This window comes from Pipistrellus hanaki (assembly GCF_964339955.1).
Source record: "Pipistrellus hanaki genome assembly, chromosome: 8".
Classification (NCBI taxonomy): Eukaryota; Metazoa; Chordata; class Mammalia; order Chiroptera; family Vespertilionidae; genus Pipistrellus; species Pipistrellus hanaki.
Window position 1 is genome coordinate 54,256,075 of NC_140510.1, and position 24,817 is coordinate 54,280,891.

A 24,817-nucleotide genomic window follows, 5' to 3' on the forward strand; every position below is an offset into this window, starting at 1 on the left:
GCCTGCGATCTGAGTGGCCTCGTGGAAAGAGAAGAATAGAGGTCAGAGCTCAGAGCTGGCTCGAGTCAGGGAGCCTAGAGAACCCCGCACCAAGCTGGGACCCCACAGCTGCCCACACCGTTCAGGTGAAGCTGAGGGAAGAGTCTTGTGCAGACTTACCCCCTCCTGTCACACCTGTGACTTGGATTAAGGTGTTTCCTGCCAGGCAGAAGCAGAGAAACACCTTTTTTTTGGAGGAAGGTGGTCTCACCTGAGGCTCAAGTCACTCCCATGAATGATGCTTCAAATGCAAAACTAAGGACACAGTCGGAGATAACGGGCGCACAAGGAAGCCGGACGCCACCAACAGGAGCAAGTGGGAACATGAGAAACACCAGATACCAGAGTTATCTGACAATAAAATAACTATATTTACTATGTACAGACAGGCAGAGAGGCCCATGGGCCAGAACAGAAATAACCCCTTGTTCGTGTGGTCAAATGACTTTCAACAAACGGTGTTGGGGAAACAGGAGATTCACAGGCAAAACAATGAAGCGGGACCCTTACCTAACACCACAGCCAAAAATTAGCTCCAGTGGATCAAAGACCTAAAGGGAAGGGCTCAAAATTTAAAACTCAGAAGAAAACACGGGATAAAGGCTTCACAGCATTGGACTCGGCAGTGATTTCTTACAGGTGACACCGAAGGCACAGGCAACAAAACAAACCAAACTGCAGTCCATTGAAATTAAAAACCTTTTGTGCATCAAAAAGCACGATTAGCAACCCACTAGATGGGAGAAAACACCTGAAAAATCACATATCTAATAAGGGATATATAGAAAACTCCTTCAACACTATAGCCCAAAACAACCTGATTGAAAAATGGTCAAAGGACCTGAAACTGACATCTCTCCAAAGAAGATCCACAAATGGCCAATCAGCACATGCTGGGTCATCAGGGAAAGAGTCAAAGCCACAGAGCGGTACCACCTCACACCCATCAGGGTGGCTTTCATCAAAGAAACAGGAAACACCAGTGTGAGGGGTTCACAGAGAAGGGAACATTGCACAGCCGCTGGGATAAGAGGCCACCACAGAGCCCCAGCCCAGGCCCTTTGCAGGAACTCCGTGATTCCCAGAGGTGCAGGTCGGTCACAGCGGGAGCTGAAGCAGGACCCAGCCACACCCTGTTTAAAATTGGGACGCTGATGGGCCCAGGGTGAGAGCCTGTCGAAGCTGAGTGTGACCTGTGGGCCTTGTGATTCGCTGGCCTCTCATTTGGGGTGAGTGGACTGGAACTTGACACGAACAAGAAAAGGGCCCAGGGTGGGAGGCCTCAGGGAAATGGCTCAGTGGCAAGAGACACCTCGGTTTTTGTGAGACAGGAGAGCTGCCCCTGGGAAGCCTTTTCTCCCACTCCAGTGACCAGTGACCAGTGACGCCACTGCTTTCCTGGGCCCTCCAGTCACAGAGGTCCCCAGGGCGGCCGCAGCCTCTCAGGGCAGCCCCGACATGAGGAGCTCTCAGAAGGGTCAGCCAGTGCTGTGGGCAGAACTGGAAGTGGTCACCCTGGCCATGTCGGGGGCTCTTTGGGACCAGACAAGCCAGATTTTTACTGACCTTGGGTTGTTGCAAATGGCCTCATCCGGGTAAGCAGTCTGTTCTCTGAAGGGCCAGACAATGACCCTCTTTGGCCTGTGGACCACATACAGTCTCTATGGCGCATTCCTGTCCCTTCTCTTTGTTTTTGTTTTTACAGCCCTTTAAAAATATAAACAACATCCCTAGCTCACAGGCCATACCGTGGCTGTCCGATGGGGACCCCTGGCTTTGCAAATCCAGACTTACTGGTACAGCCACACCCACTCGCTATCTGTGGGGCTCAGAGCAGAGTAGCCCGTCAGAACCTGTATGGCTACAGGCCGAAGATGTCCACTGCCTGGCCCTCTGCTGGAAAAAGCCTGGCAGACCCATCTGCTGGCGGGCCTGCCACAGGAAGAGCACAGCACACCTCACCAAAGACGCCCACTTCGAGGCCTAACGAGGGAACAGACTGCAGCTGCTAATGAGACAGTCTGAGTCCCTGTGATGGGACTGACGCGGACTGAGCTGCTGGAGGTGCATCCTAGGTTGCCCCTGCCTCCGGGGCTCCTCATGCCAGAAATGGCAGCTGGGCAGGAGGGAAGGACTGTGTGCTATTGAGGCGAAGCCACCAACACACACTGGGCTTGTCTCCCACAGACACTGGCCTGCTATTCCCAGGGCGGGTCCTGGGACTGGGCTGCTGCCACAGGCGCCATGGGCCACCTGCTGGGGTGGGACCTGCCACATTGCCCCTCCTGGACCCCCCCCTTCCACCCCCTGGCCCCGCTCCCACAGACGGACCAGGTTTCCTTCCTGCCTTTGAAGTGCAAGTCCAACTCTCAGGTGTGTGTGGTGTGTGCAGGGGCCGCTCCAGCCTGCCCACCAGCACTTGGCTTCGTTCCTCTCCTGTGTGCCTCCCCACGGGGTGTGGGCCCAGAGCCCGGGGGTCCAGGAAGGAGGCAGAACAAGCCGGCCCTGTTCCTCTGCCAGAGCAGGGCAGGGCCAGGACCACAGCGGAGCAGGCAGCGGGGCCAGGCACTGGGCAAGCAGGCTGCTGGCAGGCCTGTCACCTGGACAGGATCCTCCTTGGATGTCCTCTGTCCAGATGGGAACCCTGAGCATCCTGTGTGGGTGGGGAGTGGGCAAGGGCTGGGTGAGGTGGGCCCAGGGAAGCAAGCTGCTGGCAAAGGCTACTTCCTGCAAAATATCCATTTTATTATTATTATTTTTCTACTTTCAATAGTACTTAGTAAAACACACAGCACAGACATGGAAACAAGGAGAAAGGGTGAGGCCGGACCCCCTGCCATACGCATCCTGTGGACGGGTGCATACCCTGGATGAGAGGTGTGTTTAATCCCACCCTTCACCTACACAGGGGCCACCAGCATGCTTAGCTGGGAGAAGCCCTGACGCCACATGCTACAGGAAGCCCAATGACTGTGAACTCCGGTGGCCCTTGGGGCATGGAAGAGGCCCATGCTTCACCTGGGCGGGGGTGGGGTGGGGGGGGTGGGGGCATATGTGGTCAGGAGGGGACTGGCCTGTGGGGACTCAGGCCTTTCCTGCAGGACACGGCTGGCCCTGGCTGGCTCGGGAAGAAGCACAGAGAGACTGTGCTGGTGGCATTTCCGACTTGGATAGAAGCAGGAAAGAGCGGAAGTGTCCTGGAGAGTCTCTTGGAGAGACTTCCAGCCAAAAGCGTGTGAGTGGGGCTGGCTGGTCCCCTGTGCGGGAGAGCACGCGGGCTCTCTGGTGCCACCTCGCTGGGGGGAGGGGCTGCTCTGAGAGGGCAGCCTGGAGGGGAGCCAGGGACCCCGCGTGTGCGGCCACAGACCCCAGCTCTGCAAACATCAGAGCCAAGAGGGCGGGCCTTGGTTCCTGCTTTGACTTCTCTGCCAAAAATAAAACAATAAAGCCCCTGAGGCCTTTTATAAGCTTGTTTTGAAAAATGTAGGCATGTCTTTTATTTCCTGGCAGCTCTCTGGGTAATCAGGGTTCCTCCCACAAGCACAGTTGGGGCCGGAGTCCTGCTTGAAGGGCAGTGAGTGGGCAGGGCTCCTGGGGCCCATGGGCAAGGTCAGTCTGAGCCCTGGAGCCCCGAGCCTGGTGTACACCCAGCCCCGGGAGCAGGAAGGCTGGCTCCTGGCTGGCACCCATGTCCTGGAGAGCAGCACTTAGGGCTGCAGGAAGATTGGGAGGGGAGGGCATTACCACCAGGGACAGCCAGGGCCAACTTCCTGGGGGAGAGGTAAGCCAGTGCCCAGATGGCTGCAGGGTTGGGTGGGCTGAGGGGTGAAGGAGGAATTCCCAAGGGTGGGAAAGAGAAGCTGGTGTTGGGGGACCAGCCCTTCCTTCCCTTCTAGGCCAAGCCCTGCTGGGCTGTGGGCCCTGGACTGCACTTCCCGCTGTCTGCTGTCCAGGGACTCCTGCAGGGCCTCATGGCACTGCCTTCTCTGAGCCCAGCCCTTTGAACCCCTCCAACACCTGTCCCTTCCATATCCTCCTACTGTCCCCCCTCTCTTCCCTTTCCCATGTACACCTAGCCAGCTTGTGCCTCCCCTTCCCTGACAAAGCCACCTTTTTGCCTCACCTCTGATACACCTCAGCCAGGTGCCCCTCTAGGGCCCAACTCCACAGAGGCCCCTGGACATGCTCTCCTGTGGGCAGCAGCCCCTCATCACCTGGGCCTCCATACCCGCCTTTTACACCCATCACCAGCCCGAGCCCAGACACAAACCCCCACTGTGGGCCTGATACGCCCCTGCTCCCCTCACACTGACCTAGGACTCTCACTTTTTGGGACAGTGGCTGCTTCGCTGAAACTCAGCCCCATCCAGGCCCATCCCCAGCAAGCATCCAAGGTGGCCTGTGCCTGAAGCCCCCTCAGGCTAGTGCAGGTGGTAGAATATGTTCAAGTGCCAAGGGTGGTGCCTGGCCCTGGACATGCCCTGACTGACTGGAGGACAGTGGGCCCTGGCTGCCTGCTGTGTGCAGGGTTTGGGGTCGCGACCCATGCCTGCACTCCCTCCTGTTCTCCCTCCTCCCACCCTGGCCTCCCTGCAGAGCTCGGTGTGGGAAGCAGTGCTTCAGCTGGTGGTTAACAAATCACTTGCCCCACTGAGGTGGGACCCCTGTGGGGAGGTGGGGGTGGTGGCGAAACCAGTGGGGAGGCCCCACCCAGCCGCCTGCTCACAGACCCATGGGGGAAACATCCCCGGGAGCCAACTCTTACAGCTTCTTCTGTCCTTGGGCCTGCTCGCTGCCCCATCCCTATCATCAGTCTGACCACAAGGATGGCCTGGAATCAGGGGCCACCAGGAGCACATGTGGCCTGAGCCCTTGGAGGGCAGCTGGTCCCAGCCAGCCCTGCACGTGTACATGGGAGGCAGTGGAGACTTGAGCTTGCAGGGTTAGGAGTGCCCGGGGCAGGCCAGTGAGGAGCAGCACTTCTCAGGTGGGGACCTGGACAGGCACCAGGGACCTGAGTAAAGGCTGATTCTGGGGCCCCTGCATGCTGGGGAGGGTCCAGGGCTCTGCATTTCTCTCCTGCTCCCAGGTGACCCTGTGGAGTCCCACACTGGGATCTGCTCTGACCAGGTGCCTAGTCCTGGACCATGCAGGAGCTGAGTGAGTGGTGGCCTGCAGGTTGACCCAGGCCAGATGAGGTGACTCCTTCAGCCAGGAGAGAAGGGTGCAGATGTGGATGTCCCCTGGGTGACGGGCAGCAGGCAGACGCTGTGAGAAGCACGTTCCCTTTGACCCACTCGGTAAGGAAGGAGAGAGTGGGAGACTTGCATAAGGACACACAAGGGGTCGTGCACTGGCGACATTAGCTCATGGGAGATCCTGAAACCACCCACAGTCAACAACTCATTGGTTAAAATGACACGGTGCAGCGACTGGAGGAAATATACTGTCACCAAAAAGCATGCTCTTACATACTCAAGGCATGGGAAAATGCTCACATATGTGCAACAGAAACTTGTATGAAAGGGCAAGTTTGTTTTGTAGAACCCTAACAGTGCTTGAAACAAACCAGGGAGTGTGGATGCAGGATCACGGTTGTGTCATCCAATGTCAGAAGGTGGATGACTAGCACCGACTGAGGCCGCCAGGAGCCAGCACTCTCCTGGAAGCTGGGACAGCACAGGGAACAAAGCAGGGAACAGTGACTTCAGCTCTCAGAGTGACATGCTGCCGCCACCACATCTTGTCCCCTAGGCTCAGCCTGGCCTCAGGCAGGATGTCAGGATGCTACATGGATGAATGCATTAGTGAAGAAGTCCAAGGGCAGTGAACACACCAGGTTTCCATGCGAGTTGTATGGGAAGACAGCCTGGCAAGCTGGCCACTTCTAGCTAAGAAGTTCTGGCTTCACAGAGTCCCCAAGAGATAAGGAGTGGGGACACCCGAGTCATTCCCAGCTGGCCAGGCTTGCTGCCCAGTGAGGTGCACAGGGTCAAACCTTCCAACCTAAAGACCAGGGGAAGGTAAGGGAAGGAAATAGAGGCAGGGGAGAGGCCCATTTGGCGATGCTTCCTTGGCCGCCCTGTAAACAGGCTCGAGGGGCAGGGCCAACAGCTGGGGGCCAGTGAGTGGGGACGGTGGCCTGGCCCAGGGACTTGACTGCAGGTGCTGGGAAGTGAACGTGTTTCTAAGGCGGAGCTGCCAGGCCCAGCTGCTGACAATGTGGGAACAAGGAAGGGAGAGAGGCCCTGAAGAGGCTCCGGGGGCTGTCTGCACGCCCTGTGCAGTGGGCTGGAGAAAGCAGGACTTGGGGCTGGGTCCTGCTAGTTTGGGCTGGAATGATAAGGAGGCACTTGGACATGGGAGTCTGAGGCCCTGGATCTGCCTTCTTAGCCCAAGTCTCCTTATCTGTACAGAGGATGACCATTCCGCCTGCCCTCTGCCAGGCTGCCAGGGAGGAGGTCTGGGCAGGGGGGCCAGTGCCACCTTGACCTCAACTCCTGCTCTATTCCACCCCTGCATCTCCTTTCTTCTATTGCTCCCCTCCCCTGCTCTGGCACAGCAGGAAGGAAGCACCCATGAGGGCGCCCACAGCACGGAGAGGGGCAGCTCCTGGGCCGCTCTGGAGTCCGCTGGGCTCTCACGGCCTTGCTCTGTGGGTTCAGAAGAAGCAGGACTCTACCGCCAGGCCCGCCTGCACCTCACCAGGCTGTCCCTGTGGGTCAGGGCAGTTTTTGTAGATGGCTTGGAGCTGGTGGCCAGAACAGCTGCGGCAGTGATGGTTGGACATGTGTCACGGGCATTCTCAGATGGGGGCATTCTACTGCACAGAGAGGAAACTGAGGTTTTGGGAAGAAATGACTAGCCATGGTGGCCCTGATCTGGGGAAGGCAGGGTGGGGACGGCATGTTCAGGGTGGGCAGGCAACCTGCCTTGGTCATTCATTGTTGACACCACGCCTTCTCTCTGGGCTCCACGGACACACTGTCCACCTCAGCTCCCACTCAGCTCTGCCTGCTGGGACTGGCTCCAAAGTGTTCCAAAAGGCAAGGAGGGTCAGAGGGTCAGAGCAACATGGGTGAGAGGCCAGCAGGGGTTGGAGGAGGCCCCGGGGTGACAGGTGGAAGGGACCCTAAGGGGCACATCTTGTCTGCCATTCCAACAGGTCAGTCTTGGAAACTGACTGTCAGATCCTGCACCCCCTTCCTGGCCTCTGCAACCTTGTAACAAACTTGTGGGCCCTTCACAGGCGGGGCACCTTCACAGGCGGGGACCTTCACAGGTGGAGCACCTTCACAGGTGGGGCACCTTCACAGGTGGAGCACCTTCACAGGTGTTGCCCATCTGGCAAGCCCTTCACCCAACGAGGGAACAGAAGCCGAGTGGTGACATGTACCTGAAGCCACTAGTTGCAGTTCCTGGTGACAAATAAATCGAGATCTTCCTTTGCATCTCCATAACCCAATCCAGTGTGGGGGCGGGGGGGGGGGGGAAAGGTAGGGGGGGTGGGATGGGGAGGGGCTGCCTTCTACAGAATCGCTGCCTCTTACTTCCAATGCCACCCTGAGTGGTCGCTCCACTTAGGCCAGTCCCGTAGGCCATGGCACAGCTGCCATCTATACTCACACACCATGCCCCTCAGCAGGCTGCTGCAGCTCTAACCCCCTAGCAGCACTGCCTAGTGTAGGACCTTAGCAACGGAATGACTCTCCATGATTTTCAGAGCCTCACAACTTAGCACATGCAGCTGCTATGACGTGAGAAGAGCCTAATGCTGGGTGCCTTCTGGAAAGGGGGCCCCCAAGTATCACAGGACTGAATCCTTACTAGGGTGTAGCCTGTGTTCTGATTCCATGGTGACTCAGAAAACATTGATCTCCAAGCAGCATCACTGTTGATTTGAGTGACAAGTGGGCCCTGTCAAAGGGCTGAGGCACCCATCCACCCATCAACCCATCCATCCATCCTTCCAGACAGAGGGCAGGGGGAGCATGAACTGGGTCCTCACTCGACTGGCCACAGGGGGCTGGGCTCAGGGCTGGTCCAAGTGTGCTCTGCTGGATAATGGTTGGATCCAGGGACATGCAGGAAAGTGACTTCTGGACCTGGGTGGGTGTGGGAGGCACCGGGGCAGACCCACACTTGCTTCAGAACAGATAGCATCCCGTCCCTCCTTTGGCTGTGATTCTAAGGCCTCCAGGCCCGCTGGCCCGTTCCCTCCCTGACACAGAGCCGTGGTTATTTCAGGCAAGGTGCTCTGGGCATTGTCCCCTCAAGAATTCCGTTCTTTCCTTTGAAGGGAAGGAAAGGTGAAGGGGCTCTCTATGTCCACACAGGCAAGTGTTTTTCAAATAACATCTCTGTTTCAGGAAAAAGCTCTTATGAAGATCTATGTTTTGTTAGCAGTCAGAATGTTGGTTTCTGATGAAACCATTTGTTTTGCTAGTGGATCTGTCCACTTCAGAGCCCTCTCTCCCGTTGTTTTGGCAAGGGCCGATGTTTTCAGTGGGGCTGGTCAGGGGGCCGACTGTTTTCATAATATTTTCACCTGTGACTGTGGGTGGGAAAGTGGAGCCTGGCTAAGTCCCAAGGGCCATGCTGATGCAGTGTTGTGTAAGATGGTGCCAACATGTGTTTTCCTATTTCTAAGATGTATGGGGCTCCCAAAGAGCTGAGCACAGCTCTGCCCTGCTCCTTCCACATTTCTGAAGCCAGTCCTGACTCAAGGTCCAAATCCTGGACCAGAGGGACTTCCAGCGGGTGTGTCTACAGAGCAATGTCTGCCTCCTGCCACCACAGTCCCATCAGCAGATGCTGCCCCTCACGTGAGGAGACTTTTCTGCATGGGCTTGGGAAAGGCAGCTGCCCAGCTGTGGGGTGGTCAAGTGGCAGAGGGAGCCGATGATGGTAAGGGGGTGGCAGAGGCCACATGAACAGTGGTGGGTAAGAATGACAGCAGTGCCAAAGCTGTGGATGGTGATGGAGGTGGTGCTGGAGGTGGGGGGGATGATGGAGCAGGTGACAATGCTTATGGGGGAGGTGGCAGTGCAGGGGGTGATGCTGATGGTGGGCTGATTGGGGAATGGGTGGTGGTGGTGGTGATGGTGGTGGGAATGGCAGAGGTTGTGTTCCAGGCATTGGTGTTGGAGGTGACAGTGCCTCAGGCTGCCCAGCCCCTTTCTAGCCCAGATTCAGGCGATCTGGGGAAGTCAGGTGCCAGTGCACTGTGGCCCACCCACAGAAAGTGCACGAGGCAGTGAGGAGGCTCAGCATTTCTTTCCCTTAGTGGCCAGGGTCCCGCCCTGGGAGTGGTGGAGACAGAATTGGCCCGTGCCTGCTGTCTGTGAAAGAGTCCGGACCCGGCCAGGACTCCCCCCACCAAGCTGGGACCAGGCGCCGACAGACCCTCACTGCGCGCTGCCCAAGCTCCAGGCTGGTCAGGCGGGAGCAGGGGCGGGGCAGGCGCCGGGTCGCCAGGGCGGTGGGGCTGCATGCAGCTCGCACCCCCACCCGGCCCGCTTCTCCTGCGGGCCGCTGTCCGGCCTTGGCCGCCGAGGGAGGAAGCGCTGTCCTCATTCCACCTCTGGCCGCCGTGGTGCCAAGCTGCTGGCGGCGGCGGCGGCGGCGGCGGGAGTCGGGGCGGCGGGCAGCGGCCAGGGCACAGCGCCCTCCCCGGCGCCCCGCGGGCTCGGGTACTCACGTAGAGTCCGGAGTGTTCGGCGCCGAAGAACGGGAAGGGCACGGAGAGCGGCCGCAGCCCCGAGCCGCCGTCGTCCTGCTTGGGGGTGACAGCGTCGCCGTGCTCCGCGCCGAACGGGTAGAAGTCGGCCAGGGCCACCGCGCCGCGCGCCCCGGGCGCCCCGAGCCCCAAGGCCACGGCCAGGAGCAGCGCCCCGGCGACACCGCACGGCATCGCCAGGGGTGGGCGGCGGGGACCGGGCGGACAAAGCAGCGCGGAGCCGGAACGGCTGCGGACGGAGCGGGGACTGAGCGGGGACGGAGCGGAGCGGAGCGGGCGCAGCGGGAATAGGATGGGGACAGAGAGGGACAGAGCGGGGCTTCGCGGTCCCCGCCGCCCGGAGCGAGGCGGCTGTCGGGAGTGGCCCGCAGGGCCGAGCGGGCGTTCGGGCAGCGCGGCCGCGCCGTCGATCGTTCCGCGCCCTGCACCCGCGAGCTCGCCCGGCCGCGGTCCGGTGGCCGCTTCGCGAAGGAAGGCGCCGGGCGGGACCGCTTTTGGGGCGGGCCCCGCCCCCGAGGCAGCTATTTAAATACGGAGCGGGGCCCCACACCGGCATGGGCGGGGCCATGCAAATAGAGCGACTCTTAAAGGGCCAGACCGGCAGAAAGCGCGGGGGCGCGCACCCAGCCTCGGTCCCAGGGCTTGGAGCAGCTTAGTGGTCCTCGGCTGCTTGGAGGCCCAGCCCACGCCCCCCGCGGCCTCCACGTTCCCGTACCCCCCTGGCCGGGTGTTGGGGAGTGAGGGCTTCGTGGGTGCACGCCTCGCGATGGGGACCATCCTCCTCCGTGAGGCCGCAGTGTAGTGCATGGAGCAGTTTGGGGACAGACCTTAACTTGGGGGGCAGATTTTCCGCGTGCTCTTTCAGATTGCTGCCCGACCAGGGAACCCGGCCACCCCACTGCCAGAGTGTCGATGGTGGGGGTAGAGGGGAGGGGGCCACACTGGCCGAGCAGTGCCCGGATGAACCCTTCTAGAACAGGCCAGAGGCCAGCCCTGTATTGCCCCCAAACCTCCCTAGCCTTGAGCCTGGGGTACTGGATTCCTGTGCAGGGGCGAGGCTTTCTATCTGGTTTAATGTGGGAATGACCGCTGGCCGGGGGAACCTCAGGATATTAAACAAAGTGTTTCTGCTCCAGAGGTTTCCTGCCGGGTGCAGGCAGCAAGAGAATTTTGGCGACTCCTATGTAAAACAGCCCAAAGCAGTCGTTTTGGGGAAGGCTGGTCAGTGGGGGCCTCTGCAAGTGGCTTGTTGTCCCTGGGCCCCTGGGTGGGAGTAAGACCTCAAGGGCCCACAATTCAGATTCTCTGTCCCCAGCCTGTGGTGATCCCAGCCCTTCTTCCACCGCTGGGACTGCTGATCGGGACATCACTGCATTTGCCCTCACGGGGCATCTGTCCACCTCTGGCTCCCCAGGCCCAGGGCAAGACCCAACTCTGTAGGCCTCAGTTCCTCCCCCATCCTCTCTGCTCCCAGAGTCCTGATGTTGGCGACTCCAGCCAAGCCCCCCGCCCCTGAAGACAGGTTTCTCTCCCCCCGACCCCCAAAGATAAGCAGAGAGAACAGTCACCAGGTCCTGAGAGGTTTCATACTTGTCTTTGTTTTTCTGTATTTTCCAAAAACGCCTTCAATGAGCATGTTGTCTTGCAGTCAAAACAAGGAACATTTCATATGATTTTTAGGAACTAGTGGAAGGGTCTCTGTGCGTGTGGACAATTCTGAGGCCACCGGTTTACACAGATCCCGTTAAGGATGCAATCAGGGCCATGTGAGAGTTTCAGGAGGCCAGCCCTATACTGGCAGCACCCCGAGAGTGAGGGTCCTATAAATGCCCTAGTCCCACGAGGTGCAGCTGTGGGAGGGCTGGAGACCCTAGGACACCAGAACAGGGGCTCCCAACCCCACCACCCCTGGGATCTCCTGGGCCGCTTTGTGAGATGCTCAGGCCCAGGCCCACTCAGAGAGCCTGCTCCCTTCACCCTGGGCTGATCTGCAGCCCTGCCTGGGGGTTAACACAAGGCCTCACCCGCACTGGGCACTACATTAAAACAACAACAAAAACAACAACACAAAACACAACTCCACAGGCCAGAGGAGAAAAAAAAATGTTTTTTTTGTGTTTTTTTCCAGGTGCTAAAAATATTATCAGGAAATAGCTTTCAGCAATGTGCCGTTGTAGGTTCTCCTCTGGACTCAAGGGCGCCTTTGTCTCTGCCACAGAAAGTCCACATTTATCAAAACCAAAATGGTTTTATCAAGCAGGCTCATGTTCTGCGGCAGGAAACCCGAGCCTCCCCATAGGCCTGTGACATTTTAATTTAGGGCCTGAGTGTGTGTGCAGTTTAGATGGGGGAGCCTGGAGCCGACCTCTGGATGCCCCAGGACTTGGGACTCCTTGCAGGGTAAGGTGGTGAATGTCCACACCTGGCCCAGGGGGCTGTTCCCTGCAGGCCTGGGGAGGGGGCTCTGGGTGAGGCCACTAGTGGCAGGGGCGGGCTGGCTGGCAGGCTGCACCCCCCACCTTCCTCTCCTTCCCTCCAAGAGGCAGCTGGCAAGGCATAGATCTCCCCAGAGCAGTTTGTTCTACCATGCAGGTGAAACCAGAGACCCTGCCGCAGGTAACCCGCCACCTGCTCTGGGAGTGAGGTTGGGAGATCACAGGGCCCAGAGGGGCAGGTAGGATCTGGCTCCTGTCACTACACTGTAAGGCTAGATGGGTGCCGCTGGTGTCCCAAGACAGAGGTGGGAGGGCCTGGCTCAGGGTGCCCAGCTGTTCACATAGCCAGTGTGTTGAGCCCTCCGACCCCAGCCTACTGGCTCCTCCTATGTGCAGTGAGGGACAGATCCTCCATGGAGGTGCCTTCCCCACCCCACACCCCCACCCCTGCACCTGAATATCACGATGAGGCTTCTGCTAAGGAAAGCCAGAATGGGTCCACATTCACTTCTGGGATGTTTGTTGCTGCTTTAGCTCAAAAAAAGAAAGAAAAGAAAAAAAAAAAAAAAAAAAAAGAGGAGCTGGAAATATTGAGCTAGAGGTTCTGCAGGAAAGGCCATAAATGGGTTACAGGTGGGCTCAGGTACGGCTTTCCTTGCCTTGGGGTGATGACAGGCCCCTCCCTGCCTCCTGCATACCCCCTGGTTCAAGGGCAAAGATCCTCATTTCCGAGTGTTTCATGATGGCAGAGAAGCCACAGTGGAGACCTGGGCACGTGGGAGGCAGGGTATGTCCCTGCTTGGCAGCCAATAAAATTATGCTCTGTGGCCTTTCTAATGCTGCAGGAAAATGCAAGTAAGATTTTTTTTGTTTGTTTTGTTAATCCTCACCAGAGGATATTTTTTCCATTGATTTTTTGAGAGAGTGGAAGGGGGGGAGGGAAAAGAGAGAGAGAGAGAGAGAGAGAGAGAGAGAGAGAGAGAGAGATCAGTCCCCACACATGTCCTGACTGAGGCCAGGGATTGAACCTGCAACCCAGCAATGTGCTCTTGACCAGGAATCATAAACCCAAGGCCCTTTGGTGCTTGGGCTCACGCTCTAACCACTGAGAACACTGGCCAGGGCTCAAGAAAAAAATTTAAAAAGAATATTAAAAATAGCAGATTCAGCCTAACGCACAGGCTCTGAGCATGCATGTGCTGGGAGAGGGAGTGCTCCGGCCTCATCTTAGAACCACAGGTGAGAATATTAATGTCAAGAGGCCCAGCTGCAGTCCTGGGTCCTGCGGCTCATTTCCTCCCCAGCTGTGGCCAAGACAGGGCCTTTGCCTCCCTCAAAAACTGGGGCGTTGGAGGCTGAGCCTGTCTCCTCAGGTGCTTGGTCATCCTCCCCTGCCTCTCTGTCTTAGGGTGTCACCTCCTTCCTTTCGGCCCAAGTGCTTCAGGATGGCCCTGTCCCCATGGCTCTCCTGCGCTCTCAGGGGATGAGTCCTCCTCCCCCTGGGGGCTTCAGGTGTGTCCTTTGACACCTGAGAAGGTTGGTGCCCCAGACCAGGTGGTCTCCTAGGCCTAGAGAGCCTGACTGGGATTGCACAGCTGGAGAGGAGCAGAGCTGGGACTGCCCTGCAAGGCTGGCAACTCCTAAAGGGATGCCGGAACCTGCCGGGCCTCTTACAGGCCACAGGCCTCCATGTGGGAGAGCAGGGGAGAAGCACCCAAGGGCCGTGGCCGAGTTCCAGAGAGCAGGGACGGGTGAGAGACCGGTTGCTTTTCTGCCCTATCCCTTGGAGTGTAGGGAGGACAGCAGTTCTGCCTTGACCTTGTATTCCAGGATGGGCCCCTACCCTGCCCCCTCCCTGCATTTAACCTCCAGGGTTCTGTGTGAGAGCAGGTCCAGTGCCCAACACTGGGCCTCACTTTGCTCAGTCTACCTGGCCCAGCTCTGTCCTCCAGTCAACAGGACCCTGTGCCCGAAGGCTTGCTGGGCAGATGAGGGTGGGTGATGAGCATGGCTCGCCCCCTTGGGGGATGGCAGGGATGCCCCTCTCCAGCTGTGCAATCCCAGCCAGGCTCTCTAAGCAAGCCTGGATCCATCTTGAATGAGACAGATGGCCGTCTCTTTGGGCCACAGCTTACAGTGGCCGAGATGGGGTGGCTTCCTGGAGCTTTGGACCCTTCCTGCCCCCATGCTTGTCCTCCAGAGTATGGCAGGGTTTCCCTGGGAGGGGCAGAGCTCACAAGAAGCGTGTGAGTCCTGGGCTGGCTGGTGTCATAGAACAAAAGAGGCCATTTGGAGAGGAAAACAAACCACTGACCCGGTATAAACGGAGGAAATGAATACAAATGCCTACAGGTGAAGATGGCTGCCTTGCTTCCATAGCAATGGGGCTGGATTCCGATGGTCCCTGGCCCAGGTTCACAGACTGTGAGAGGTTCTGTAAGGCTGACTTTTAAGTTCCTACTCCCGTGCCTCTCAGGCCAGTGAGTCACAGGGAGCGACTGAGTCATTTCCAGGCACCTGCCATCGTGAGAGACCTGCAGTTCCTGGATACAGAAGGTTCCACAGCCTCTGGGCGTGGGAGGCGGGCACTGGGCCTTGAAGGACACTGTTTTTGGCTCCATTTGGTGGAAATGTTTTCCACGTGTTTCCCCATGTTTACAGAGCTGAGGGCAGGGAATGCAGCCTGTGGCTGAGGAAACTGGCCTGGCGGGGTCTGTCCCCATGGCGTGTCCAGGGGGAGGAGGTGGTGTGCAGCGGGGAGGGGTCCGTGCCAGCAGAAGCCCACGTCACAGGGTGGGGGAGCTCAGTGGTCGGGGGACCCAGAGGGTGCCTGCTGCCAGGGGACTCCTGGGGGTGAGTGTGGGCTCCGGCTGCCTGCTCCCTGAGCCCTCTGCGGGCACCAGGCCACACTGAGGCGCATGAGCATTGGTTTTCCAATTCATGGCTCTGCGTCTGGCTGGTCAGGGCTGTGGCAGGGTTGGCGGCAGGGCTCAGTCCTTGGCAGGGAGGGCCGGCCGAGGTGGGCATGCTGTTGCCGTTGTACTTCCTAGTCCAGCTGCTCCTTCCGGGCCACCTGGGAACAGGGCAGGAACGGTCTCAGGCCTCCCCAGAGCTCTGTAACAGGAAGCGCTGGGAGGCCACAGCCCATGGTTCCCAGGAGGTGACGTGCATGGGTCTGAAACATCGGCAGACACACAGGGACACATATGCTCACCTCACAGGTACTCCCACCTCTCCTAGGGACCCACAGTGGACAGACTCCCTCCCATTCAGGCCATGAATGTATTCAGAGTGCTAAGGAAATAAGTTCTCCTGAGCACATACATTTAGCAGACGAGGCTTGGTGGGTCAGGGACACTAACTTGGGGGTAACACGGGGCAGTCACTTTACCTTCTGGGTCTCAGTTTCCTTATCTGTAGAATGTAGCTGTCTCTCACAGCTTGGAGCCTGTGGTCCAGCCCTGGCAGGCATGTCTTTGCCTGTGTGTATACGTGTGTGTGTGCGCGTGCGTGTGTGCAACACAGCTACATTTCCAAGGCTCTGTCACACTGTCCCCACCTTGTCCCCACATATGACAGTCTCTCCCCTCCTGCCTGAAGGACAGGTGCAGGGGCCACCTCTGCTACAACTGCCACCTGCCAGGCACGGTCTGGACACTTCACGGGCCTCGCCCTCTGACTGAGGGACTGCCCTCACCATCCCTCCTTACGGACAGGCAGGCAACCTGCCCCAGAAGCCTGCTCAGCCTCTCAGTGGGCTGGAGCTCCTGGGTGTCAGTTTGGGGAACCCCTGCTGGAGGGGTGTGTTGCAGGACACTGGGCTTTCCTCACCCTTCCCCTCCCCTCCTCTGCCTTCCACCCAGCCCCACCTGCTCCTCCAGCACGTGGGACTCCAGGGCCTGCTTGGCCTCCACAGCCTGGTCTTGCTGGTGCTGGGCAGCCAGCTCCTGGGGCTGCTGGGCTTGGGCCTGCTCCAGCTCCGCTGTCTGGACCTGGGTGAGAACTTAGGCACCTCACTGCTGCCCACTTGCCCTTGTGGCCACTATTCTTTTGTCCAGCCCTCTGTTACCCACTGCCCTCAGCTGGGGGGTGGGCCCCAGTTCAGGATCGGCAAGCAGATTTGGGCCTCACCTGAGCTAGGGTCCGGCCCGCAGGCCGGTAGGGTGGACCTTACATCTGCTTTAATGGCATCCTGGTTTCTGCTTGTCCGGACTGAGGGTCCTGCAGGCATTACTGGCTGAATCTTGCTGCCTCCCACCTGCTTGTAAACTTCTTGTCTGGGGTGGAGAGCCTGCCCAGTGGTGGAAAGAGAGATTCCCCCACCCCCCACTCAGGGAGCTATGCTTCCCTCACACCGCCCTTTTTGGTTTAGGTGCTGGCTCACGAGGTCCCCGACCGTCCCACCACTCCCAGGTGTGACCCAGCAGACACCCCTGTGCGTGCACACCTGTCTGTGTGTCCTGAGTCAGGCAAGGTGGCCCTCCCTTCCGGCACCCACACCATCTGGATAGCCCCTGTCCCGGGGCCACTCCCAAGGCTGGGGTACACAGAGCTGCGCCAGCCCTGCTGACCTGTGGGTGCTGGTCCTGCCTCAGGGCCCTGTCCACTTGGAGGTGCAGGCTGCTCAGGGGCTGGTCCAGTGGCTCCTCAGCCCCCACCGTGTCCCCTTCCCTGCTCAGCGTGTCCCGCTCTCTGCAAGAGCAGAGCCTGTAGTGGCTGCTGGGGGAGAGTGGCCTGCTCTTCGGGGAGCATGTGGGAACCCCTGGAAGGGCTCTGGGTCCCCTGAGCACTGGCTTGGTGGGGCAGGGCGCTGCCCTGGGCCAGGACCCCGAACCCCACCCGGGGCCATTGGCATTTGAACCAGGGTGAAACAGAGAAACAGCGTTGGTGGGAAGGTTGGTGGGGCTCCAATTGCCCCTGTGGATGATCCTTTTGGAGGAAAGAACTGACCCCAGACATGCCTCTTGGGTGCTGCTGGGGACCGTCTCTGGCCTGGCAGTCCTAGCAGCAGCTGGGCAGCATCAGAGCCCAGGCCCTCTCTGCAAACCAGACCTGCCCACTGCCCACTGTGCCCAGCCCTGCGGGTCCTGCTGCGGCCCCTGTCGGTCCTCCCTCCAGGGCCTGGGCTCTCAGGGGCCCTGCTGCAGAGGAGCAGTCTCAGGGTGAGACTATGGGGTCAGTGTTCAAAAGCAAGGATTCCTTTCTTCTTCAGGACTGGGAAGAACAGAGCCCCCTCCACTGAAAAAGGAAGTCCTGTTTCTTTAAAATCCCAGTGACAGTCCTGGCAGTGCATGTGAAACAGAGAAACATGAGGTCCAAAATAAACAAACGGCCACGGCCGGGCTTCCCCTCCTGAGACACCAATAAAGGGTTTATGGGTTTGCGGCCCCTCGCAGCTGACCTCCTGGAACTCATTAGCTGTTCCTCCCCTCCCCCACGGGGCGGTGCCATAGCCGGGCTAATGCTCAGCCCCCCAGGAGCCCCTGGAGGGGCCATGAGTCCTCCGCTTCCCCAGCTCAGCAGCTCAGCGCTGGCCCACCCTTCAGGAAAGGTGACAGGATCCTGGTGACTGTACCCAGCTGGCCGGCCCTCCTTCCTGGGAGGGCAGGTGGCCCGGTGTGGACGAGCTGGCCAGTGGTTGTCAGTGCCTGTCCTGGCCTGCTGGTCTCTCTGCCCCCATCCAGACCCCAATCCTATTCCCAGGGTCCTTTCCCCGCACTGACTTGGCCACTCCCCTCTGGAAAACCCTCCTGTCCTTGAATCCACCTCATTGAACAGGACCTGCCTGGGACATGGAACAGACACTCTGCCGGGGGCTCTAGGCCCAGCAGTCCCCTCCCCGCAGCGCACCACTGCTCCCTCAGGGGGCATGTGGTCGGTGTCCACAACCCTACAGCCCATGGGGACCATGGCTGTTTCTGGTTCTGCCTCTGACACAACTAAACACGTTCCCTCCTACCTGAGGTAGAGGCAGCCTTCACCTTTTCTCTGGCCCTGACCTTTCCTTTTCTCTCCTCTCTGGTGTCCACATATCCCCCTAGCATCTTTCTCCTTCAGAGTCTGAGAGTCCCGGGCACCTGTCTCCTTGCTACTCCTTCCACCAGCCAGTGATGCTAGCCTAGCCTCTGTGGTCCCCTGGTCCTTTTGCCCTTGGGCCACACTGCCCAGACCAGACAAGCCCGCCCGAGCAGGAAGCCAGTCTTTATAGGCCTTGGTGAGCAGGTGACACAGTGACAAGCCCAGGGATTCACTGGACCTGAGGTGGCCCTTGCAAAGTCTGCGGTGTGCCACTTAACACCCTCCACCAGCCCTTCTGAGCAGCCCTGCCTGGGACAGCCCTGAGTGACAGACACCTGGCTCCCTTTGCATAGGTGAGCCCAGGTTGAATGCCCTTCCCGGACCCTGCCTGGGGCCAGTGCTGCAAAGGGAAGGATATCTGTGCCCAGGTGGCAGCTGTGTGTTCCTGAGCCCCTCCTCTGTCTGTGCCCGCACACCACTCTAGATCCCTGTGCTGGGGCCAAGCAAGACCCTCTGCCTAGACTTGGCCCAGAATTGCTCACAGACTCTCAGCCATGACCTGCCAGGCCCCCAGGGCAGTAGGACACATCCTCAGCCTCACCTCACCCCAGCGAGGGACCCTGGTGAGGGATCCCCTGACTCCTCTCCTAGGACTACTGTCAGAGCCCATCCCAGCGGCTGGAGTGCATGCAGCACCACGAGCTCCCCTTGCAGGTGGGAGCCCTTGAGGTGCTGGAAGGCCTTGGGTCCCTGCAGGATGTGCCTCTTCAAGCACTGTGCCCCCAACCCCTGCTTTCTGAACTGCTGCCTCCAAAGGACCTGGATAAACAGACTACATGGACCAGGCTCTCAGGTGGTCCTGGAGCAGGGAATCCCTGCGTGTGCTCTCCCTCCTCCGATTTCTGCTCTGTCAGCGGGGAACTGAATGGCGTCTGAACACCTGGACCTCTGTTCACACCCGGGAGCTGATTCTGTGAAGGGATGTAGGGCCCTGCCTTCTGGGGGCCTCACCTGCCGCAGGGGCCCCTGTGCACTCTCGGCCTCCTGGCGCCTGTGCTCCAGCCGCCGTCTCCTCTGGGCGAGGCCCTGGCTGTGCCTCCTGCTCTCATGCAGGGCCCGGTGCAGCATGTCCAGTTGCTCCTGGGGAGGGAGGCACAGGGTGTCTGCCCAGACCGGCTGCAGGATGTGAGGAGGCAAGACGAGGCCACGCACACTGTGCACACCTGGGCTGTCTGTGATGCAGCCGTGGGAACTAGAAAGGAGGCCTTGTTGGCCCAGCGTGGGCAGAGACTCCGCTGGCAGGTTCTGTGCTGTGGCCAGAGTGGCCTCAAGACACAACCAGTGTCCCTCACCTGCTTCCAGACTTGGAATGAAGACCAGAGTCACCCCGAGTCATGAAGCCTGTTGGACTCAGCCCACCCCATCTACTACCTGCTCCCCTGCCCCCGGGCCCTGCCCTCACTGCCCAGAGTCCTGCTCAGCCCTGCAGCCCAAACAGCCTCACTGGGCCCCCCACCGACACCACCCACACCACCCACACCAGGTCTCTCTCCTGTGATAGCAGCCTTGCCCCCATCACCCCTCTGCTCTGAGTCCTCACAAGGAGAACATGTCCCTGGGCCCCGAACCAGCCTGCAGTGGGGTCTAGAGATCCCTGGTGAGTTCTATGATGGACACTTGAGGTTGGCTTGTGACCAGCATGGCTTCGTGAGGTTGGGCCAGTCTCTAATTTTTGAATCTTTCCCTGTGTTGGGTGTGAGAAGTGGCCAGTGTCTCTGGTCCTGTGACTCCGGTGGCGGACAGGAGGTGGCCTGGACGTGAGTGGGGGAGTGAAAGGGCATGACATGGGACTTGGAGCCTGGAGGGGCCGTGTGGGGGAGTGAGGACTCCCAGGCATGGACTGCTGGGTGCTCCGGGACCCACTCACCCAGACGGAAGGCAGGCGGGGGAACATGTCTGGGGTGAAGGTTCAGAGTTCAGTCTTGAGGGGTGCCCAGGAGTCACTAAACTCAGGGGCAGTGTTTCAGAACCAGGTGGCTCTGGAGGCCAGAGGAGGGGAGGGTGCCCTGGTAAGAAGGGGGAAGGGAGTGAAGGGGTCCTGCCAAGTAGATGTCCGGGCAGAGAGAAAAAGAGATTGTCGAGCAGGGAAGCCCAGAGAGTCAGCAAAAGTTGGGAGGGAGGGGCCAGTCCCTTAATGGGGGTGCCCCAGGGGTCAAGGAGACACCCCTAAAGGACCCTTTGGGTGGGACCAAATATTGTTAGTGACTTTTTCCTGTGTGTGTGTGTGTGTGTGCGTGACAGGCTGAGGGTGTGGGAGAGAGAGGGGCAGGCCTTCTGGAAGCCTGGCTGGGGGAGGGGAGAAAGGGCCAACTGGGCAAGAGGAAGGCTGGGCACAGAGCCAGGGAGAAGACCCTGAAGGTGCGGGTACCCAAGTGACCCAGGCAAGCTCTAGTTCTAGGTCCTAGGGTCCCAGTCTCAGCAAACACCCGTCCTCCACAGTGACCACAGCAGTCCGGGCTGTCAGAGGGGCCGTTTGTCCATCCTCTCACTTTATTCTCACCGAATGCCAGAGCAGACTCTGGCTGCTCACACAGGAGGGCTGCTCAGAGGAGCCAGGAAGGGCTGGAGACGGCAGGGGGACCCTCCGTACACTTTCGTGGGGGCTGACACTAGTACTTTGAAAAAGGAAAGGGAGGAGGACAATGCTTGTCCCTAAAATTGTGACGTTTCACCCTCCCTTGCAATTTTGAAAATTATAATTTTCTGTTCGTACACATTTTCCAGTAGAAAAGTAGAGGTTTCCTTCGAACACGGCTTAGATATCCCATGGTATTTAAAGAGGCCCCGCCCACTTATGTGAAACCCTGGGCTCGTCTTGTCAGGATTCCATGCCCTTGGAATTAAATTTCTTGTAATGGCAAATGCAGCCCAGCCTGGGGCCAGGCAGGGAAGAGCCGGGCTTGGGGCAGGGACACGCGGCTCCCCTCGTGCCCTTGGACAAGGCCCCAGCCTCAGTTTCCCCATCTGTGGCATGGGGTGATGCAACCTCACCGGGTTCTTGTTGGGACCAGGAGAAGGAAGGGAGGGGGCTGTTGTGAAATAAGGGTCTTGTGGAAGGAAGGGTGGAAAATGTCTTGTACACGTACAGCTGGCGGGGGTCTCATTACCCAGCCCACTTATGCACAGTGAACGGCAGAGCATGCCACGACTCCCCAAGTCCGTGCTTTGGGCCTTGGCATTCAGGTCCTCAGCCTGACACCTTTCCAGCCCCTGGGTGACAATGGGCCCATTGGTTGGCTGGCTGGTTCTGCCCTCTGGCCAGCCTCTGGACACAATGAGCCCTTGAATTGCTCAGATATAAGGGGCTTGGTGCCAAGTAGTGACAGCTGAACACCTCTGGTCTCCGCTACCCTGCTGGCCTCTTTGTTCAGCCGGTGCTACCCCTCCTGCTGCCTTAAATCAGTTATAATAATCTTTTCTTCCCTGTAAACTTTGCAATCAGGTTGTCCGGTTTCCTCCAAACATACCACAAACAAATAGACAAAACCAAACCAAGAAAGCAAAGAGCAACCAGCAAACAGCCGACAACCAGGAGCATAAACCCAGATACCCCCAGAAGCTGACCAAAGGCCCACACTGCCCAAGCCATGCCCTCTCACCAGTGAGACCAGATATGGCGACAAAAAGAGGCACAAACATGGAATTTGTCTTTTGAATTAAAGAAGAAATAAAAGCTGAAACTCCTAGAAAATGGGTAAAAAGGAAATAATTTATATGAAAAAGCCACGGGTCACCCAGCAAACATCAATTAGGGAAAATATGGTTAACACTGAATTCTCTTACTAGAGAGAGAGAAAGTCTAAACATAAACACACACTTATTCAATATCAGAAATCAGAAACACGACAACCAAAAGAGGATGCTAACAGAGATGAAAGCCGAGATGAGTAAACTGGACAGAAATAAGAGAAGAGATAAAAGTTGATTCTTTGAAAAGACCAATAAAAGAGATGAACTGTTGGCAAGTTGGAAGAGGGGAAATAAATAGAACCTCCGACACCCAGGACAGGCACAGATCTAACTGCGGGTGCAACCACACACATCACTATGACGACAGTAAATACACATGCACTCAAAAATATAAGGTGGGTGACTGCCACGTGACAAGAAGAGGAGGAGAACTGAACAAGACAGGGGACAGACGGAGATGGAGAGGAAGTTAAAGCCTATTTAAGATGACAGAAGGGCAGGGTTTGCAGGCAAATTCAAACTAACCTTTAAAAAAACCTCACCTCTTAGGCTATTTGGGTAGTCCAGGTGAAAGGAAAGGATGGAAAGCTTACCAACTCACCAAATCAAGATAAAATAATCTTAACACAAAAAAGCTGATAAAGACAATACCTAAGGAGACACAAACACAGACATTCTTGACAAAAGTTAGGAACCAGCTGCAGCCCCAGCTGAGAATGTGTGCCCAGGGGTGCCAAGGGCTCTCCAGCTTTGCTCCTAGAACCTGGATGGAGCTCAGGTTGGGCCAGGGGAGGTTCTGGAGAGGTGGGGTGTGCAGCAGGGCTGACACGGGGTGTGTGAGAGCCAGCGGGGTCGGACGTGACAAGTCCGGGTGCCAGGAGGACTCTGGGAGCCTGGGAGCCGGGAGGCTGGGACCTGGCCCTGATGCGGGGTCACGCGGGGTGGGTGATGCGGGCTGTGCATTGTGGATCTAGTGAATCCCCAGGGGAGCCCTGGGAACGGGAGGGGTTTGCTCTCAAACAAGAATCTTACTGTTTGCTCAGCACAGCCTGCCACTTAATTAGAAAAATATGTTTTTAATTAACTTTCTCTTGACAAACACATTGGCTTATGTGAAACAGAGAAAAACCCAGCCCAGGAAACGTGAAAGTTGTCGTGTAGCTTACCGACCTTGCTCTGGCTCACACCCTCGGTGGCAAACACTTCTGCCTGGGTTGGCTGTTTGTCAAAAGGGCCTGGGGCTGCCGGTGATTTCGGCAAGCCTCAATCCCAAACCCATGCCCACTGCAAAGGCCAAGAGGTCACAGAATTTGGGAAAACTTTCCTCAGAGCTGGAGACCAGAACTTTGAGGGCTCCTGCAAGATGAAGGCCAGACAGAACCAACCAGCCTGAAATTAGGAGAGATGGTAATTACCAGGATCCTAGAAAAATTTCCCACAATCCTGATAGATTTTAGGACACACACTTCACTAAAAAAAATGAGGAAATTATTGATCAAGCAGAAAAATTAACATGTATACAGAATATCTGAGCAACCTCAGAAGACCTCCCCACTCCCCCCAGTCCCTGGGAACCCGGCTCAGAGCCAGGACTGGAGGGGCGTCTGGCGTGGAGGGGAGGCCTCCGGGGAGGAGGGTCATGGTGGGTGAGGAACAAGAGGTCTCCAGTCACTGTAGCTGTGTCCCTGGAGCAGGGCCCTTGCCCACCCCGTTCCTGGAACAGAAAAGCTCTAGTGAGGGCTCGGGACTGCTTTTGCCCCTGGTTCCCCATGCCACAGGGCCACCATGGTCTCCCTTGAGACCTTCCTCTCTGCCTTTCCTTTGGGCCTGAAGCATCTGGACAGGGTCACAACAAGTCCCCAGGAGGTTCCTCTCCACTTCCAGCTTTGAGCAAGGCCAGACCCCCTTCTTTAAAGACGTGCAGAGGAAAAAAATGATGACGTACGTACTAGTAGCAATCAACTGTGGTTCAAGAGACAAAGCCAATCTGAGGAATCAGATCCGAGGGTCTCCAATTAAAGAGAATAGAGTGATTGAAGAAAAGGGAATCCATGTTAGGAAAGGTTCATTGATATTCTCAAGGTGAGGCCATGGGGGAGCCGGAGAGTGAACAGTTGAGATAAAAACATAAAGGCCACCTAGCCAGTTTGGCTCTGGGTACAGACGTTGGGCCAGGGGAGCGTTCCAAACCTGCGGCCCAAATAGTCCCGGGTTTGATTCTGGTCAAAGGCATGTACCTCAGTTGCAGGCTCCTTCTCGGCCTGGCCCTGGTCGGGGCTCATGCAGGAGGCAACCAATTGATGTGTTTCTCTCACATCGATGTTTCTCTCTGTCTCTCCCTCTCTCTTCCATTCTCCCTAAAAATCAATGGGAAAATATCCTCGGGTGATGATTAACAAAAAACAAACAAATAAAAACACACACACTAAGGACAACACAGGACAGGTCAGCTAAACAGGCAGAAGACCCTAAACTGCTGGGACCTGGAAAGGTGAAGTTTAAGGTCAGCAAGGAAGACAGGCCGGGAGAGCAGTGTCGGGGTGCTGTGAATTTCGGGACAAGCGAACAGGGAAGCACGGGGAGGAGAGGTGCTGTTCAAGCGGAAAGACCTGTGTAAACTGAGGTTGACTGGATTCTGCCTCGTCGGGCTCACCACGCACAGGTACAAACAATGGAGGAGTCAGTGTTTTTGAATTTCAAAGCTAAATGGGCATTCTGGCTCCCCACTCTGGAAACAACACTTCCGATAACCTACAATATCCTCCCATTTCTAGAATCCAACCGAGACGGAGGTCAGAGGGCAAGCAGCCAGCCTGAGATCTAAGGGAAAACAGGC

General features: G+C 57.7%; 2 protein-coding genes across 12 annotated transcripts in view; both read right to left on the reverse strand.

Annotated features, from left to right (window-relative positions):
* Positions 1-10,262, reverse strand: part of SNED1 (sushi, nidogen and EGF like domains 1) — a 54,711-nt gene extending 44,449 nt beyond the window's left edge. For all 11 annotated transcript variants that reach the window (XR_014795662.1, XM_084891356.1, XM_084891360.1 and 8 more), the window contains exon 1: positions 9,740-10,262. Coding sequence is in view for 10 of the 11 variants with exons in the window: in XM_084891356.1 (XP_084747482.1) it covers positions 9,740-9,952 (213 nt within the window). In the remaining variant the exon portion in view is untranslated. The remainder of the gene's footprint in view (positions 1-9,739) is intronic.
* Positions 10,263-15,259: 4,997 nt separating this feature from the next.
* Positions 15,260-24,817, reverse strand: part of CROCC2 (ciliary rootlet coiled-coil, rootletin family member 2) — a gene marked incomplete at both ends in the record, with an annotated part of 51,980 nt that continues 42,422 nt past the window's right edge. Inside the window, 4 exons of the mRNA XM_084893085.1 lie at positions 15,260-15,286; positions 16,083-16,205; positions 16,785-16,905; positions 19,190-19,371. Coding sequence (XP_084749211.1) covers positions 15,260-15,286; positions 16,083-16,205; positions 16,785-16,905; positions 19,190-19,371 — 453 coding nt within the window. The remainder of the gene's footprint in view (positions 15,287-16,082; positions 16,206-16,784; positions 16,906-19,189; positions 19,372-24,817) is intronic.